Below are 18,544 nucleotides of genomic sequence, written 5' to 3' on the forward strand. Positions count from 1 at the left end.
GCATGTTTTAGCAGCTATGGAACAATTTTGCTACTAGAGGTGTTTTGCCTACTGCTGAGCAACACGTTGGGAAGTTAAGGATGCACAAGCTCATGCATTGATTGTGGTTTCCATTAGGCATTTCATTACTCCGCATATTCGCTCAATACTAACAACAAAAATAGGCATGAGATAGGCTAGCTCCTTTGTATGCAGGTATGAATTGGGTAAAAGTTGCTTACCTGCATAAGGAGCTAGAGTCTGAATTTACAACAATGCATCGAACAAACCCCGTGATCCCAACCGTTGATCTCAAATGAAGTATGCTCGTGCTGCGGAGGCAAAGCAAGCCATTTTGACTTTCTCACTTGAGGTCAGAGACGGGTCCGAGCACCACCATATCTTTCATGGCATGGGGCTAGGTGGGATCTATGGTGGAATGATGACCATTGATATCAAGACAAGAAATATTTGGAAAAAAAGTAATCTCCGATCACCTCCTTCTTTCATTGGGCACGGGGGTAGGTGGGATTTATGGTGGGATGATGGGGACCGTAGATATTGAGAAAAGTAATGTTTAGATAAAAAATAATCGCGGGTCACCCTCCTTCCCCTCTCCCACCTTCAAGGACTGCACCCACAACTAGAGCACTGAAAGCCATGTGTCCTACCCAAGTCGCTTGCATGTGCCTTCATGAATAGGGCACCCTCCTCGGCTTTTGACGTGCAAAAGGGTTGCAAGGCAAAAATAATATCGGGTATCCAAGATTGTTTTCGTGACATTATCTACCACGTGCCATGCCCTCGATCCCATCTATCATGCCCTCGATCCCATCTACCATTCCCTTGTGAATTATAGCAGATGGGGGTTGGGCCTCCTCTCTATATGACATGCCAACAAGGATATTGAGGGGATCAAGGGTGGGTGTTCATTTGATGGCCGCGAGAAAAATCCAGGCTGTGGATTTGGAGACCCAAATTTACAAATGCCACCTGAGGACCCAAATTTACCAAATTGACCAAATTTATATTTTGCATGCATTTACAAAACCATGCGAACTTGCATTTTTTTTAGGAAGCACGCATGGGTGAGTGGTTAGGGCATCAGGCTCCCAAGCGTGATATCATGGGTTCAAGTCTACGGGGGAGAGGGGGGCTCAGGCTTGAATTTTCATTTTGCCTCGAATTTACACTTCTCACCTGAATCTACAATATGAACACCCGACGGCCCGATTTCTCCTGTGGCCCTCAAACAAACTCTCAAGATCCTTAGTGTGTTATATAGTGAAGAGGGGGGCTAGCCACACCACTATCTAAGACGGGGTCTTAATGATGCGGAGGCAATGGGATCGACGGTGCACAATGTTGCGCACATGTCTTGAGGAAGGGCAATCGCTGGCAAAAAGTGAGCAAGTTGACCCGTCCCACTCATGACCTCGATTCGAACCCAAGACCTCACACATAGCAGCCTGATGGTCTAACCACGTGCCCACATGGGGTTTCTTGATCCCACATCCATTCCACTTTCTCATAAAGTGAACTCAGGGCACGAACAAAAATAAAAAAAACATAGACAACTTGGATGGCGATCGAATTTCATGGGAAACGTGCTTCCCTTTAGCGCCGTCGATCCCATTGCTTGTACTTTTTAATACCTCGTGCCAAATAGTACTGAGGGGGCCTCGACCTCGGCACTATTTGGCACCCCCATTTCAGGTGGGATCGACGGTCCATGATCTTTGGATGATGTGGACCATCCGTTTATTCTCGAGAATAAAAAGATTCCGATCGAGTTGTGCCCCCACGACTTGAACCCACCACCTATGTGCACGTATGTCGCACGTGTCAATGCAAGGAACTTGCCAATACACTGTGTGTGAGCCACAAAATGGCTCCAAGCACACAACAAGCCTAAACTAGTAAGCTCAAAGATGGCGTTGGTGTGTCACTCACCGCTCTACGCTTCCTGTCGTGGAGGATTCCTCGCCGAGAAGAAGAGGGAGACGCCGCTACGCCACGCTCAACCGCCTCATCGCCGTCGTGCCACAGCAATGCTCGATCGCACACTCTCTCTCTCTCTCACGCATACACACACACACACAAGGAGATGAAGAAGAAGAAGATGGAGATGGAGCAAGAGCAGTCTTCAATTGCACAAATGAGAGAATGAGTGAATTTTAGGTTTAGTTGACTTTTATATGAGCTCGCTCCATTCACACTTGGGCGCCCATGCTTAGCCAACTAATCCCTTGAATGTTCCAGTTAGAGTGCGCCTCTCATCGACGATCACTCTTACCCTTTTCCTATTGGACCGACAAGCCCGGTACCTGACTCTACCAAATAAATAATACAATGTCCGTCGTAGGTGATAGGAATGTGTGTGAGTGTTAACATGCCCCCCTTCCTGATGTAGATTCCGTCCTCGGAAGCTATTGAGTTGAAGCTCGTTCGTTGAGGTGGAAGAGCTTTTGAGATGAATGTCCTTAGCCTCCTTCAGTTAGTGCAAAATCAAACAACATTGGCACAGCAATTGCATTCTCATAAGCAATTAAAAAGCATATGCAGTTGTAGGCAGACAATTTGATTGGTAACAAAATTTGAAACCATTTGTCAGCAATAAACATTAAATTGCAATATAATCAGACGCATAAACAGTTGTAAAGATAAAAAATCAAACAAGTCCGAGGTCGCTAATTTAACGGTCGAAAACACTAAAGATCGACTATTAATACCATGGGTAGGCTTCTTATTTTCTCTCGTCAATTAAGTTGTTTAATCGCGAGAGCCAAGTATTTCATGTTCGAGGGCTGACTAGAGTCTATACCTAGAAGACCTTGTAGTTAAGCTACGATAAAAGGAAGTTCTCATGAAATCATTGCTTGACTGATTACCTTTTCTTTGACCCCCCAAAGTCTTTTCACAGTGATTCAATTTTGATGTGTGTGCTTATTTTGTATGCCTTGGGTTTGTTGCTTTTCAAGAAAAAGCGCCCACACTGGGAACCTCTAGGGCTCTAGTACCATAGGCGATACGTGTGAGTGAAGTACCAAATCAAGCTGAGATTTCTCTTCCAGCTTAAGATTTTACATTGTGACACTTTGATTTTTTGTTTGTTCGTTTTCAGCATTTTAATTTTGTAACTTAGGGGGGTCATATAACATTGTTACCCTCCCCAGGCTCATCACACTAGTAAACTCCCTTTATAATACTTAAGCTAAAGGTCAATAGGGACTAAGCCCAGTAGAAAGCCCTAGTACATTTCACAAAATGCTGCCTAAATCGGATTAAGAACGTAAGTAACCATTAATTATTAGGAAGGAATTCCCCATGGTATTAAGAGAAGATCTCTAACGCCTAGCTTGGTCAAACTAGGTTAGTCGGACTGCTTGATTTTTAAACCTAGACAAGTGATTATGACAAAAATTACATTGAATTTAATGTTTGATACTAAACAAAGGCACTGAATATTATGCTACCAATCACAATTAAAGCAGACAAACATGGATGCAAAAAAGATAAGGGGCAATACTTATGGACAAGAAACACCTGTTTGTGTTAATGGTCGTGCTTGATTTGAAGTGTGAACGAGAGAAAGATTCCATGAAGATCCAAATCCGAACAACAACAACACATTCCTGTACACACTAGGAAACACAAAGAATACCTCTAGGAGGCACATCAGTGGGAAAAGGTACCAAAACTTATTGAAAACAATTAAAAAAAACATAAGGAACCCTAACCTAATTATTTGCACTCCTCTTAGAGAGTCAAGGGAATAGGATATTGTAGAGATTGGGGAGAAACCCTAAGGCTAAACCCCTATCCTCGTTGTCGAGATAAATAAAGTCATCGTCCATGAGAGCATATGTGCTATCCGTGTAGTCATGTAAATCTTCTTCTTCATCATAGGTACCCATGTTTACTAAGAAGGTCACTAGACGCCTATAGTCATCTTGGTCAAAAGGGTAGGCTTGTGCAATGGGAGAAACGCTCTCTACTAAGTATGGATCAGTCGTGGTCAAGAGACATATCAGCCATTCTAACTCCTCAAAATTCCTCTCACATGCTAGCGTACCTACCAAATCCCATTCACATGCAAGCATCGGAAAGACCATGTGAAAAATTTGTGAAAAGTAACGAGGGTACCTCTCACCCAAGGCAAGAGTGGATGACTCTAGCGAACTAGCCATATCTGTACACGCAAATAGATGATGGTTAGAGTGCAAATATTACAAGGGTTGTGTTCTTGTGCATAATGTGTTTTTATGATTTTGTGTTATGGCTCTTGCTCTTTTACTTTTTTATCTTGTTTTTGTGATTATAAGGCTTTATATATACATTCCCTAAGATTGGAGATTAAGAGGTCAGGGAGGAAGGTTGAGAGGGAAGCAAGTGAATGATGGATGTCAGCAAACACTCCCCCCTTCCTTGGGTAGATCATACCTTTTGGAATGATGTCGTCACCTTTTGAAACCAATTGTTCCAAGTTGTTATGGGTGAAGGCTTTAACCAATAGTTTTCGACCGCCCTATGCGTTTCATCTAGTTGCAAGGGTGGTAAGGTACTCTCCCATGATTTTATTTGCAACATTGTTGTAGGTGGTGAACTTACAAAGGGAGGTGCAAACTCTTTCTTTCTTGTATGGATATGTACAATGGTAGGTGGAGGTTGTGTCAAAGCTTCTATTTCCATATAGGAACTAATTGAAGAGCAAGAAGCTTCATTTGATTTCCCTGTTCTTGAGCTAGGTGGAACAAATCGTTCTTTCTTTAGCACCCAAACTAACTCTGGAGCAGGTGTATAGCATTCCATGATTTTTTCCTTTCCGCGATCTTCAATTTGTTTTGGAGCCACAAGATTGAGCTCACATGGGCCCGGTAACAAGTAAGAGCACAATTTATGTTTTGGCACCCAGATTTGATCATTTCCTTCATAGTAGCCTTGGGCTTCCAATAGTTTTTTAGGAATCCAACGCAACGTTTCTTTACATTTCTTGGGGCGAATGGGACGTCTCTAACCAAGCTCCTGCCTTTTAGCACTGGCTATGGTCGCTAAAGAAGCTTTAGGGACCCACTTGTATGTTTTCTTTGTTATATTGGGATGGGTCTTGTGTGTCTCAAGCTTTATTTCAACTACATCAGTCGAATTTCTAGAGAGTTGGGCTATGGGGACATATGGTTCAACCTCTTGGACATGCAATGTTTTGGGTTTTATTTCCTTAAAAGGCAATATCTCAGGGACTATGGCTTGCGTGGGAGGGCTAAGAGTTGGTTTCTGTGTTGTGACACCCCCTGTCCCCCAATCAATAGTGCATTTGGTGGCTATCATCCACGTGCGTCCTAGATTTATATTACCCTCCATAGTTCTAACAGGCATGACCAAAAAGTCTTGAGCTACAACCCCATTTTCATAACTGACAAAAGTGTGCCAGATTTGAAAAACCGAAGTATTTTTCTTGTTAACACCCTTGACTTGGATAATACTCTCAGATGGAGGTGGCTTCCCTAACTGACACCACGTCCCATATGATAGCAGATTATATTTAGCACCCGTGTCCAATAAGACGTTATATAGCACTTTTTCATAGGTGTTGTTTAGCTGAATAGTGTATCGTAGAGGCGTGTCAGAGTCCAACCAATCCTCGTCGGTTTCAACGTGGAATGCATGTGTGACTCCAAGGTTAGCCTCTCGTTTTTGTCTTATGCGTTGTTGTCGCTCCTTAGCCTCAACTTGAGCATGTATCTTCTTCAATTCTATTTGTGCCTTGGCTACCTTTTTTGTATGGATGGCACGTAGCTCCTCTTGGCTTAAAGGATCCTAGTATCTTTTAAATTTTCTCCCATTGAGGAATCCAATGGTTTCAACTCCATCAAGAGTCTCCACACGAATGGTTCCTTGTGGGGTGATCTCACATACTCTATATGGTCCTTTTCCCGCATATTTCAACTTTTTCTTTTCGTTACGCACCCCATACATAAGGACTTTATCACCAACATTGATATCTTTGTTCTTTAGATGACGGTATTTCTTCCTCCTATCTTTCTCCACAAGTGCATTTTGCACAGCTAATTGCCTCTCTTCATCTAGCCTTTCAAGGATATATAATCGCTCCACTAAGGGGTTACCATCCCAACCTTCTTGAGAAGCTACTCGAAGATAGGAACGACAAACTCCCATGGCATAACCACTTCTTGGCCATACATCATCTTGAATGGTGTGCAGTTAATGGCAACTTTGTACGCAGTACGATAAGCCCATAGAGCTGATGTAAGCTTTAAATCCCAATCTGTGCGATGAGCTTCCACCGTTTTGGTTAAGATAGAGATTAAGGTCTTATTGGTGCTTTCAGCTTGGCCATTTGCTTGTGGATAATAAGGTGTGGACTTATGGTGAGCTATCATAAAGTTGGTAGTGAGTTCTTTGATTACTCCATTTATAAAATGAGTACCATTGTCACTCACAATCTCAAAGGGACAACCAAATCTTGTAATAATGTTCTCAAAGAGAAACTCGGCAGTTGACCTCGCATCGGCCTTACATGTCGCCCTGGCTTCCGCCCACTTTTGTCACATAGTCAGTGGCAACGATAATATATCGAGATTGAGTGCTACGAGCTGCCGGACTAATTGGGCCTACAAAGTCCAAACCCCATTTTTCAAATAGTTGAGTCACTTTAACAGGGTGTAAGGGCATCCCATCCTTTCGTTGTGTGATCTTGTAACATTGGCATTCATCACATCCTTTTGCAAAAAGTGATGCATCCTTCAATAAGGTTGGCCACCAATAACCTGATTGCAACACCTTTCTAGATGTTAGTTCCCCTGAGAAATGTCCTCCGGCTATACCCATGTGGGATTCTTGCAGTATGTATAAATACTCATCCTCACGGGCACAATGTCTAAGAATATCATCCTTCCCTAGCCTGTAGAGAGTCCTACAATGAGAGAGTAAGGTTCACATTCTTTTAATAGTTTTCGAGCTATGTCTTTACGAAGCTCTTTGGGTGGAAAACCATTAACTAGAAAGTTCACAATCTTCTCACTCCATTCAGGTATAGTTTCGACTAGGAATAGAGAAGTATCGGGCAACTCATCATCGGCTCCAATAGGGGCTTCACCATTGGGTATGCGAGACAAATGATCCACCATGACATGTCTTTTACCAGGTCTCACCACAATGGTAAAATCAAACTCAAGGAGAATTAACAACCATTGTGTAATTCTTCCTATGGAACAAGGTTTAATTACTAGATACAACAAGGCTTGATGATCAACATAGAACACAAACTTGTTGGCCAAAAAGTAGTAGCAAAATTTCTTCACTGCATAAATCATACCTAAACCTTCTTGCTCTGTAGTGGTGTAGTTTCTCTCGGCATCATTCAATTGACGACTTGCAAAGCTAATGGGGTAGTCCAGTTTATGTTCTCCTGGTTGAGCTAGAACACACCCAATAGCAAAGTTCGATGCATCAATATGCACATGGAAAATTACATTCCAATCGGGCACTCATAGAATAGGAGCGCTAGTCAAGGTCTTTTTCAATGACTCATAAGCATGGTCACACTCCGTAGTCCATTGGAACTCAATAAGAAGCTTGTACAAAGGACGAGCTATCTCGGCAAGTTTAGAATAAACCGTCGGTAATAACCAACATGGCCCATGAATATTTGAACTCCTTTATAGTTTGTAGGTGGTGGCAATTCAGCAATAGCTTTAATTTTTCTCTCATCTGTGGAAATCCCATTTTTGGACACTATATGCCCTAAAATGACTCCATGTTTAACCCAAAATTGGCATTTGAAAGGGTTTAAGGAGATGCGATACAATCTACACTTCTCAAATAGTTTTCGTAAGTATGATAGATGTTCTTTCCAAGAGGAATAAACACAAAGGTCATCTAAGAAAGATTCACAAAACTCCCTCAAATATTCTCTAAAAGCAGTGTTTATTGATCTTTGAAAGGTAGCCGGGGCATTGGTTAAGCGAAAATCCATAACACGACACTCCAAATTCGGTTATAAAGGCTGTTTTAGCTTGGTCCTCCAGTGCAATTGTGATTTGATTGTAGCCAGAGTACCCATCTAAAAAGCTATAAGCTTCCTTCCCTACAACTCTTTCAAGCACATGTTCTGAATATGGCAAGGGGTAATAGTCCCTCCTAGTGGCGTGATTGACCTTCTTGAGATCCACGCACACTTCGAGTTTCCCATTCTTTTTTGGCACAATCACTATTGGAGACACCCATTCTGAGTGCTCAATAGGGTATATGAATCCGCATTCCACGAGCTTTTCAATCTCTTCTTGAACTATTTTTGCATATTTAGGATTCATTGGATAGGGTCATTGCTGAACTGGTTTAGCCATGCTATTCATGGGGATTGTGTGTTGCACCACGGAAGGTGGAACACCTTTCATATCATGATATGTCCAGGCAAATATATCCCTGAATTCCTTGAGAAGTACACACTCCTCAGTTTCGGTCATATCTTGGGCAATGAAAACAGGTTTAGACTCTTTTCCTGGGTCTGCTAACTCTATTTTCTTAACTATCGCTGGACCGTCATAGACTCCATTGCTCCCATCGATAGGTTTTCTTTGAGCCTTTGTATACACAACCTTACGTTCCTAGGATTTGAAATGTTCAGGTGCAGGGTGTAAGTCTATGGAGTCTTGTTGTTTTGTGGACTGTGATTTCACTTCCGATTCCTTTTATTGTTCAGCTAACTCTCCATTTTGTCGTCTCCTTACAGTATGGCTCAACTTTGGCTTCTCTATAGCCTCTAGTTGTGCGATGTCAATGGGTTGTGGACTACACCACATAACGCTTTGAAAGTATTCACCCCAGTTATCTACCAACTTCCGATGAGCATCACATGCCCCTATATAATTAAGCCATTCTGCGGTAGATTTCTTTTCATTTATTCTAGCACGCACATTTGCTCGATATCGTCGCCTCTTATATCTCTTACTCTTCTTGTTTAATTCTCGATTACGACGGTTCTCTAGCGAAGAGTCACTAGATGAATCACTACTTATGTCTTCTGCTCCCTTGGATAGAGTGTCATCTAGGTTACCACTGGGTCTGAATGGTTTGTCCCCACATTTGCACTAAGATTTAACTCAAATTCTTTGTTCTAACCCCATCGTGTGGGCTATAGTCTTGTGAGGCGCTAATGGTTCCAATGCCAATCAAACTTTCATCAAAATATATATGCATTGTTTCTAGCATATTTAACGGTACAAGTGGTGGTATTTCATCCCCCTCAGGTGTTACCCAGGTCGTCCCCCTATTTCCCCAAGTGTCTATGGTTGCTGCTAGGTGGACCCAATCCACATTGTCCGACTCAGTCATCCCAGGTAGTACATCCATATAAGGAGAATCTTCCCCAACATCAGTGTCCGCTTTACACCTGTAACAATAGTGCAATGGGGCCGAGTGGACTGTGGTGTCAGATCTATGATCAATTATAAACCTGTTTCCTAGAGGATGTGCTCGACCCATCACAAGATCCACTCGAATGACAAAATCTTGGAACTGCAAGTAGACATGGTTTTTAGACCAGTCATGCACCATTTTTGCTTCCCTCATGAAAGGACGTCCTAAGATCATCTCCGATGCCATAGTGTGTTTGGAGAAATCCATAACAATGAAGGTAATCCTTATTTTATGTCCAAAGACCTTGATCTTGAGATCCTCTAGCATCCCAATAGGTTTAACGATAGACCCATTGGCCATCTTCACTACTATGGTTGTGGTCGCAAGGTGAGGTCTTCCCATAGTTTCCCATCAATTTTTAGTCACAATGCTAACCCCAACGCCACCATCAAGGATTCCCTTCACAGTTAATCCCTTAGTATTGATTGGTATGGTCGCATTGGATTCATCACTCTCAAAGTATTGTCCCAACTTGTTAACATGTATTTCTATAACAAGGTTCTCATCTAGGTTGGGTTGTGGATCTAAGTATTCCTCCTCTATTGGCATCTCCCCAGCTCCATCCATCTGTGCGAATTGTGGTAGCCCAAACTTTAGTTCTCCATTGAGGAAGGCTCAAAGCGCTGAGACTAGCTCAGGGTCTTTATATAGTTTGGACATGATGGTGGTTCTAACTTCTGAAGACATGAAATCCATCAATTTGGCAATGTTTAACAGCACCTTTTGGCCTTGAGTCCCTTGACGTGGGGAAGATGGGATCTTCATTTCTTCGATAGGATCAAGTAGTCCCTCTGTAAACATTCTTTCCATCAAGAAGTGAGTACGCCTACTTTCCCATGACTTTAAGTCACTTTCTTCTTGGATGACACTAGGTATGGCTAACGGTCTATGGACTTGGTGAGGTTGTTGTTGCGTAGGGAACACGGAGTCTATAATCTGGATCTGCCTAGGTGCTGGTTCTAGATCCCTTTGGGTATCTTCTACCAAACTCCTTAATTGCTTGACTCGCTCAATCTCCTATGTAGGGTTTGGATAAGTTCCTATCTTCTTCTTGGATCCTGGCCATTGTGGCTCATGAAGATCTTCCTTGTTGGTTTCTATCTTAGTGGTCGTTTTGGTCTCCATGGTTTCTCCTGAATTAGAATCCTCTTCATCATCATTCATATATACGGGGTTGTCACCAGTCCCTATGTTGGTCTTTGAACTGGGGTCTGACTTCGCTGCTTTTTACGATCTCTTTCTTCGTGTTTTCTTCTTTTTCTGAGATTGGGCAATTGATATCGTGTCTCTTTCCTCAAGAATATAATTTTGTTTTTGGAGCATCGATCGCGTGAGTACGTTTACTGGTACCACAGGTGTACTTTGTGATCGCTCCTCGGTAACTTCAATCAAATTTAATAGCGTGATCTTCGGTGCATTTGGATTATTTGGACATTGGGCAATCAAATGATCTATGCCACATCAATTACACATGAGTATTGGCATTGTAGATGTGCTCGCTTGACTGGTTTTCATTAGTGTGGCGTTCTTTTATAGCCTAATAGGACACTCGGCTACACGATGTGGACCTCCACACTCATAGCATTGAAGAGGTGGTCTCTTAGTAGTGTAATTGATATTTTGGCCTCTTGCCGCAAGAGCATCTACTTGATATACAGGTTTGACTTGTCCCCAATAGTCCTCCATGTAGTATCGTGGACTTTCTTCAAGCACATCCATCCCATAGGCAATATTAGGGTCTATATCTTCCTCACGGCCTTCCAAACAAGCAATAGATGACTCACAACCCACTTGATTCACATAATGATTCTCGGATGTGGTGGTTGAGGTCCTAGCACTGGAGGTGGTAAAGGTGTTGTTTGAACAACATTTTGGGCCCTAGGGACCATGTGTTGTGACATTTGTTCAAGAGGTGGGGCCGGCATCAATGCAGGCACTCGAGGTGTGTCTGTCCATGGTAAGGTTGGTATATTGGCCATCGCGCGCTTAAATACTATGCAATCCTTAGCTTGATAACCATACCTCCCACAGGCATTGCAGTTCCCATTGAATTTTACTCTAAAAGTAGGGCATTCACTGGTACTATGCGGTCCATAGCATACTGAGCACCATTGTTGCTCCCTTCTTGGATACATATGATTGTTTTGCGGAGTACGATTATCCCTAAGACTCTCTTGAATAGCCTTGGTGAGATCTGCTAAAGTCATCTCAGATATCTTTGGCGCCTTAGCAATAGGCTTTAGGGTCATTGGCTGATGCCCTAATGCTTGCGAGCTAATAGATTTAGGCTCAACAGACACTCTTTCTCCTTGAATTATTAAATTATCCTCCAATTGGATCGCATTGGTGGTGACTGCTTCCCAAGTGCTGATACCTCTAATGACTAGGCCATTGTAGATATCCTCATGTCGTAACCCCCTAATGAATCTATCAAGCAATTGGTTATTGTTGAAGCGCTCATTTGGATTACAACGAGAATTCAAATGCTTCAAGCGACTTATAAAGTCTCTTACCTACTCTTCTTCCTCTCGTTGGGCTTTCTGGAGCTGAGAGGCTACACCCCAAAGCACTCCCTCTCGTATGTATTCTTTCAAGAACAGTCTCCTAAGAGTAGGGTAAATCGTTTTTTCTTCCACCCTTAGGGTTCTATACCAATCCCCCGCCTTCCCACTTAAGGTTAGGCTTAAAGCATTACTCTTATGCAGGTCCTTGTGTTCTCCTAGAGAATCACATATTTGTTCAAACACTTCGATATGCTTTCTCACATCCCCGTCTCCACTAAATTTTTGTGTGAGCTTGGCTATTTGTACTGCCTTACTTCTAGGCTCTCTATCAGGTGTGTTACGCATATTCTCAGCAATAGATTGACCAATAGCTTGAGCAAATGTTGCCAAGTCACCTAAGTGAGCAGGCACCGTGGATGAAGGCGCTCCAAAGACTACATGTGGAGTAGGTATTGGCATTGGGCTTGGCGCATAGGAAGCCCTTGGGTTCCACGTTGGGTACGATGTTGTGCCATGTGGTGGCCCAAAGTTCATATGTGTGGCCCTAGGCATAGCAGACGTCGGATGTGACATGCTAATGCTAGCCGATATAGTCCCATGGAAATAAGAACTTGGGTGTTGTGGTTGTGGAGCATAGGTTGTTGAAACAATGGGAGGAGTAGGGACTACATGAATACGAGGACCCATGGGTGTATACGATTGGTACACACTTGTAGGTACTATTGCAGGCATTGAGCTACCATGTAGCCGTGCTTTACTAACAAATGAGGTCCATGGCGTGTTTCTTGGCATACCCATCATTGGGGTAGGCATGGTAGCCGTGGCCTCATCAAGGGAAAGATGAGCTAGACTTGGAAAGGTGAAGCTATCACTTGTGGGCTCAAATTGCACTGAGACCCCTGGAGAAACAACATATGGAGGATCCATCGGACTTACCGAGGGAGTCTCCATTTGCGATAAGGTCGGTTGTTTAGCCTTTCCTGCATCCAAGAATCTCATGAGACCCGTTGAAGGCATGTTGATCCCCTTATTTTGTCTCTCTTAACTCAATGACCCTATGGATGACCTCACAAACTCTTTGTTGTTGATCCTCCACACTAGTAGCGCCCATTGTGGATTTGTAGGACATCTAACCAACCCATGTGATAGGTGTGACCTGTGTATAGGTCGGTCAGAGTTTCCGTTTGCAGTTCGTACTCCCAGTTCTCATTTAAGAAAGCTCCATCTAGGATTGAGGTGATAGGGGTGTCCTTTGAGCTAGATGCAATGTTTCTTTCTAGGGGTTGGTCCTTAGTGGTTGTTAAGTCAGTAGCACTCGATTGCTCTCTTAGCAAGGATAGTGACATAGGGGCTTTTGATTTTAACTCTCTTCGTTGCTCCGCCTTGTGTAAGATCTCAATTTCCTTTTCCCTCGCTGCAAGGATATACCGCTCAACCTCTTGCAGTTCGGCAAGGCTTCTACCATCGGGTAATATGACCTCGGAGGGAAATAACTCTGAAGAGTCAGGAGGTGCAGTGAATGAAGTATTCACATGCACATTCTCTAAGGGCATAGGGTCTACGTTGGTCATGAATGGAGAATTTACTTCCCCACCCCCCTCATTTACATCATTAGCTGCATGTTCGGAGCGAGTGGCTCTAGTAAAGGTTTCCTTCAAGCGGCTAAGCACGCTTGGCCCGGACCATGGGCCCATGGCATGCATGTCTTGGCTTGAGCTATCGGGATTAAGCATTGGGAAACCCTCCATGATGTCGTAGTCAGAGGAAGAGTCACTAGCCGCTATGTTCGGGTCTTGGTTTGTACTACCTTGGGTCCCCGTCGAGGGCCCGGAACCTAAGGTAGGTGGATCTTGAGAACTCGCGTAAGTTGAAATTCTCTCTATTTGCTCCGTCTCTAGCACACGACCAAAGCGCAGATGCATGTGCCTTTGGCACCCTACAAGCATCGGCGAATAACCTCGAAGGTTAACCCTTTACTTTTTTAGACGTCCGTTTTGAGCTATCGGTTTTTTTATTAAAGTGTGTGATAGTTCAAAACGAGTGCATCACTCAACGTGTCGCGGTGTGCTTTACAGCAGAACGTTCAGTCACCTGAAGCTCCGTTGGTCCTCAAAAAAGGCGATTTTTAGCTACATGTGAAGCTAAAATACGTGATTTTATTGGGGTCTGAGGCCTGAGCGTGAGCGTGAGCTTGGGCTTGGGTGTAGGTTTGGGTCTGGGAGATATCCCCGATCCCGGTCCTACCTTTAATTAATTTTTTTAATTTTTTATTTTTTGGGATAAGGTCGTCGCGGCCTGCGCGCGAGCACACACACACTCTACCTACCTACTTCCAACTAATACACCTACTGTTACACACTAACACACTCTATTAGCTCTCACAGATCTACTTCCTGCTTATTGTGCTTCATATTACACAGAACTAACAACCTTAATACTAACACCTTACACAGAGAAAAAACACAGTACCTTTGAAAACTCCATTAACAAAAAAATACACAGTAGCAATACAAAATCCTTCTTCTCAACACACACACCCTCCTTCCTTACCTTTCCTACAATTGAAATTGCACCACAAAAGAAGCACAGAGTGCCATTCAAGCTTAGTGTATGGCATTCCCCGGCAATGGCACCAAAAATGTGCGCTTATGTAGCATGTGTCAATGCTGCCGATACACTGTGTGCGAGCCACAAATGGCTCCAAGCACACAACAAGCCTAAACTAGTAAGCTCAAAGATGGCGTTGGTGTGTCACTCACCGCTCTCCGCTTCCTGTCGTGGAGGATTCCTCGCCGTGAAGAAGAGGGAGACGCCGCTACGCCGCGCTCAACCGCCTCGTCATCGTCGTGCCGCCGCAATGCTCGATCGCACACACTCTCTCTCTCTCTCTCTCTCTCTCTCTCTCTCTCTCACGCATACACACACACACACAAGGAGATGAAGAAGAAGAAGATGGAGATGGAGCAAGAGCAGTCTTCAATTGCACAAATGAGAGAATGAGTGAATTTTAGGTTTAGTTGACTTTTATATGAGCTCGCCCCATTCACACTTGAGTGCCCATGCTTAGCCAACTAATCCCTTGAATGTTCCAGTTAGAGTGCGCCTCTCATCGACGATCACTCTTACCCTTTTCCTATTGGACCGACAAGCCCGGTACCTAACTCTACCAAATAAATAATACAAGGTCCGTCGTAGGTGATAGGAATGTGCGTGAGGGTTAACAGCCTACCACACCGGAGGCTCCGACTCTCCCATCAGGCTATCACACGTCGGTTGAAATGGTGGTGAGAAGTGACAATGATATAGCAAAATGACGGGGTGGAGATCACATGTTGTTCACAAGACGATCACTTTGGGATGGATGGGATCACAAAGTGTGCACTTTGGCATTGATGATTGACCCATAAAGAATTGATTAGGGGATCTCTATTTACATGCAGAGAGAGCCACCTTGTATCAACCTCAAAGAGGTATCACGGAGTTGGTTGAGGTAAACTTTAGCCTTTGTATCACATGCAAGTAAGAAGACCCTATCCGACCTAAGACGCGACCTTAAGAGGAAAAAACTTATTATTCTAAAGAAAAACAAAAATCATTCTCTTGCTTTTGCCTTCGCTAGTGACGAATAGTGAGGTAGCACCTGTTTACCACAAGGGCCTCTTAGTCCGACGTAAATCCAGTAGCAAGTGCTTTAAGCAAGCCTGAAGTAGCAGGTGCTTTAAGTAAGTCCAAAGTAGTCGGTGTTGCCAGGTGATCCCTAGTCGATGCTTTGGGCGAAATCAATAGCCACAACCATTGAATAGAAACACTAGACTAAAGGCCCGTACAAAATGAGCCCCTAAGAAGAAAAGAAAAGCCCCTATGCAGATGATGAAGAACCATGTGACATAATAATCTGAGTGGATGCTTCCACTAGGCGAGGACTCAGTTCACAAGGCATTTCCTAGCTCACACAATGTTCACATTAAGTTCACTAGATGTTTGCTTTCTTGGGGTTCATGTGGTGTTCACTTCGGATTACATTTGGGATCGGACGGGGGAGAACCAATCCCGCCCCAATCCCGCCGTGTGCACATAGATCCAACCATAGATCCAACCTCACACGCATGCACATGTTTTGACAACATATGGACCAACAAATAATCAGAGGGGGCACGTTGTGTCGGTCATAAAGTTTTGCGCCTAAAGCTCTATAGGAGCCAATTGGAATTCATAAACTAGGAAGATGGGTAGAGAGAGAAGCTATGGCGATGGTAATAGCAGAGCGCGCAGTCCTCCCACGCGCAACTATAGTGCGCGCAGGGACGACACGGGCTATGGCAGGATCCGTCACAGCCATGACGACCGGCACAGCAGACATCGAAGCAAAAGCCAAAGCAGGAGCCCTAACCCTAGCCGCAGCCGCAGCCGCAGCCAAACGCCCCCCACACTTAACAACAAACAGCATGTCTCTAAGAGAAGCAGTTCAAATGTTATGAGCAATGGCAGGATTCATCACAACCATGACAATGGCTATGACAGAGGTAGGCGCCGAGGTCGAAGCCGAAGTGGAAGCCGGAGCCGGAGCCTAAGCCAAAGCAGAAGTATTAGTCCTCACTCTTATCACCGTCGCTTGTCTGCTCATCATCGTGATGATGCTCGAGGTAAGCATCGGGCTTCTCCTACACGGGTTCATGGCTCTCCTTCAAGATCCAGAAAAAGTTTGTCTCGCTACTCTAATGGATATTCTAGAGAAAGTGGTCAGGTTGGTCTTGCTGAGAGGACAAGAAGGCATGGTGATTATGACAGTGATCGAGGAGGTCGATCCAGTCCTACATACTTACCATACAGTGTTCACGATCATGTGACAGCTAGAGATCACGACAGAATCAATGGTTATGACAGTGATGAGAAGGATTTGGAAAATCTTAGTCCCCATGAATACAGGAGGGTGAAGCGAGAAAGACTGAGGAAAAGAATGGCGGCTTGCATTTGGAGAGTCACTCCTAGCCCTCCTCGTGATGGGGACATAAGTGACCGGTACAGAGGAACTGTTGACAATGGAAACCTTGATGAAAAAGGTCTGATCATGTCATCGGATGAGAAAGCTTATACTCCTGGACAGACTGGTGCAGATGTTGAGAGGGAGGAAGTAAATCACCCTGTCGAAAAATTTGTTGCAGTGAAGGGCGGAAGCCCATCAGAAGCTCATTCTGACAAGAATCAAGCGGATAGCAGCTCGGATGAAGATAGACCTAGAAAGCAGAAGAAGAAGCCTGCAAGCAAAGTGTCTCATAGGCATCATACTGGAAAGGCACATGCTTTGAAGGATGAGAGTACTACAGAGTCTTCCCAGAGTGAAACTTCTAGTTCTGAGAGTGATGACAGACAGAAGAGTATGAGCAGGAGGAAGGAGAGAAATGAGAAATCCAGGAGAAAGAAGCGGACACTGTCGTCTAAAAAGAAAGGAAAATCTCGCAAGAGGCGACGCCTTACGAGCTCAGATGAAGACAATGATGATGATCAGGATGATGTGAGAGAGATTTTAAATAAATCACCCTTGCTGCTGGAAAAGGGTAGTGCCTCTCCATCCTCATCTTTTGAAAGGTACTCCAAGGACAGCTCCTTATATCAGTCTAATGGCGAGACAGATAAAGATGATGATGCTGCAGTTGAAATTGATGAAGAGGCTATGAAATTTAAAGTTTTGCTAGATGCGCAGAAGAAATCGGCTGCAGCCCTTGAAAACGAGCCTATTGTTGGGCCTGCCCCAGCTCCAAAGGCAGAAGGCCACATCAGCTATGGAGGTGCCCTTCGACCGGGAGAAGGAGACGCTATTGCACAGTATGTACAGCAAGGTAAGCGTATCCCAAGACGAGGAGAAGTGGGTCTTTCTGCAGAAGAGATTTCGAAGTATGAAGGTTTAGGGTATGTCATGAGTGGTAGCAGGCATCAACGTATGAATGCCATCCGTATTCGAAAGGAGAATCAAGTCTACAGTGCTGAAGATAAACGGGCGCTGGCAATGTTCAATTATGAAGAGAAAGCCAAAAGGGAGCATCAGGTCATGTCAGATCTGCAGCGTCTGATTCAACGGCACATTGGGCAGGATCCTGGTCCCACTCATGACCCCTTTGCCGCAAAGCAATCTGAACCACAGCCAGACACGTAAGGCAGGATTGGGGCAGATCAAGGTGTGCTTCAAGCTTGTCTATACTGTTCTCATGTATTTGAAAGTTGTTTTGATGGGTCAGCTTGACCGCTGCTCTTGCAGTTTAACATTATGAGATTTCTGCCTCAGGTGTCTTTTGTCATGAAAACTGCATGTTTCTTAGGGTGTCACTTCCAAGGATGTCTTTGCCTACATGTTTTTGGCCGACATGTTGTGTATCAAAAAAAGCTTGTTGTCACTCCTTTAGGTGTTTTCATGTTTAGTACGTTGTTGAATTGTCATTTACACAAAGTTATTATGGAGATTGTACCTGTGTGGTTTGTCTCACAAAGCAGGTCGAAAGGTCTTGGTCTCTTTAAGACCGTGCCAGCATATACATGCTATCACCCATGGAGGTCTACCTTATTTGACTTATGATGTTTTCAAAGATCAAGATTTCCTGGCAAGTCTATTCCCTGAAACAGTGGCTGCA

General features: G+C 44.0%; 1 protein-coding gene across 1 annotated transcript; it reads left to right on the forward strand.

The window, feature by feature from the left end:
• Positions 1 to 16,106: 16,106 nt before the first annotated feature.
• On the forward strand, positions 16,107 to 18,242 carry LOC147444695 (uncharacterized). The gene has a single exon (XM_086527234.1). It carries the CDS (start codon positions 16,147 to 16,149, stop codon positions 18,070 to 18,072), a length of 1,926 nt encoding a protein of 641 aa, XP_086383360.1. The 5' UTR covers positions 16,107 to 16,146; the 3' UTR covers positions 18,073 to 18,242.
• Positions 18,243 to 18,544: the final 302 nt, after the last annotated feature.

Source organism: Adiantum capillus-veneris, chromosome 13 (assembly GCF_014529385.1).
Source record: "Adiantum capillus-veneris isolate H3 chromosome 13, ASM1452938v2, whole genome shotgun sequence".
In the NCBI taxonomy this organism is placed as follows: domain Eukaryota; kingdom Viridiplantae; phylum Streptophyta; class Polypodiopsida; order Polypodiales; family Pteridaceae; genus Adiantum; species Adiantum capillus-veneris.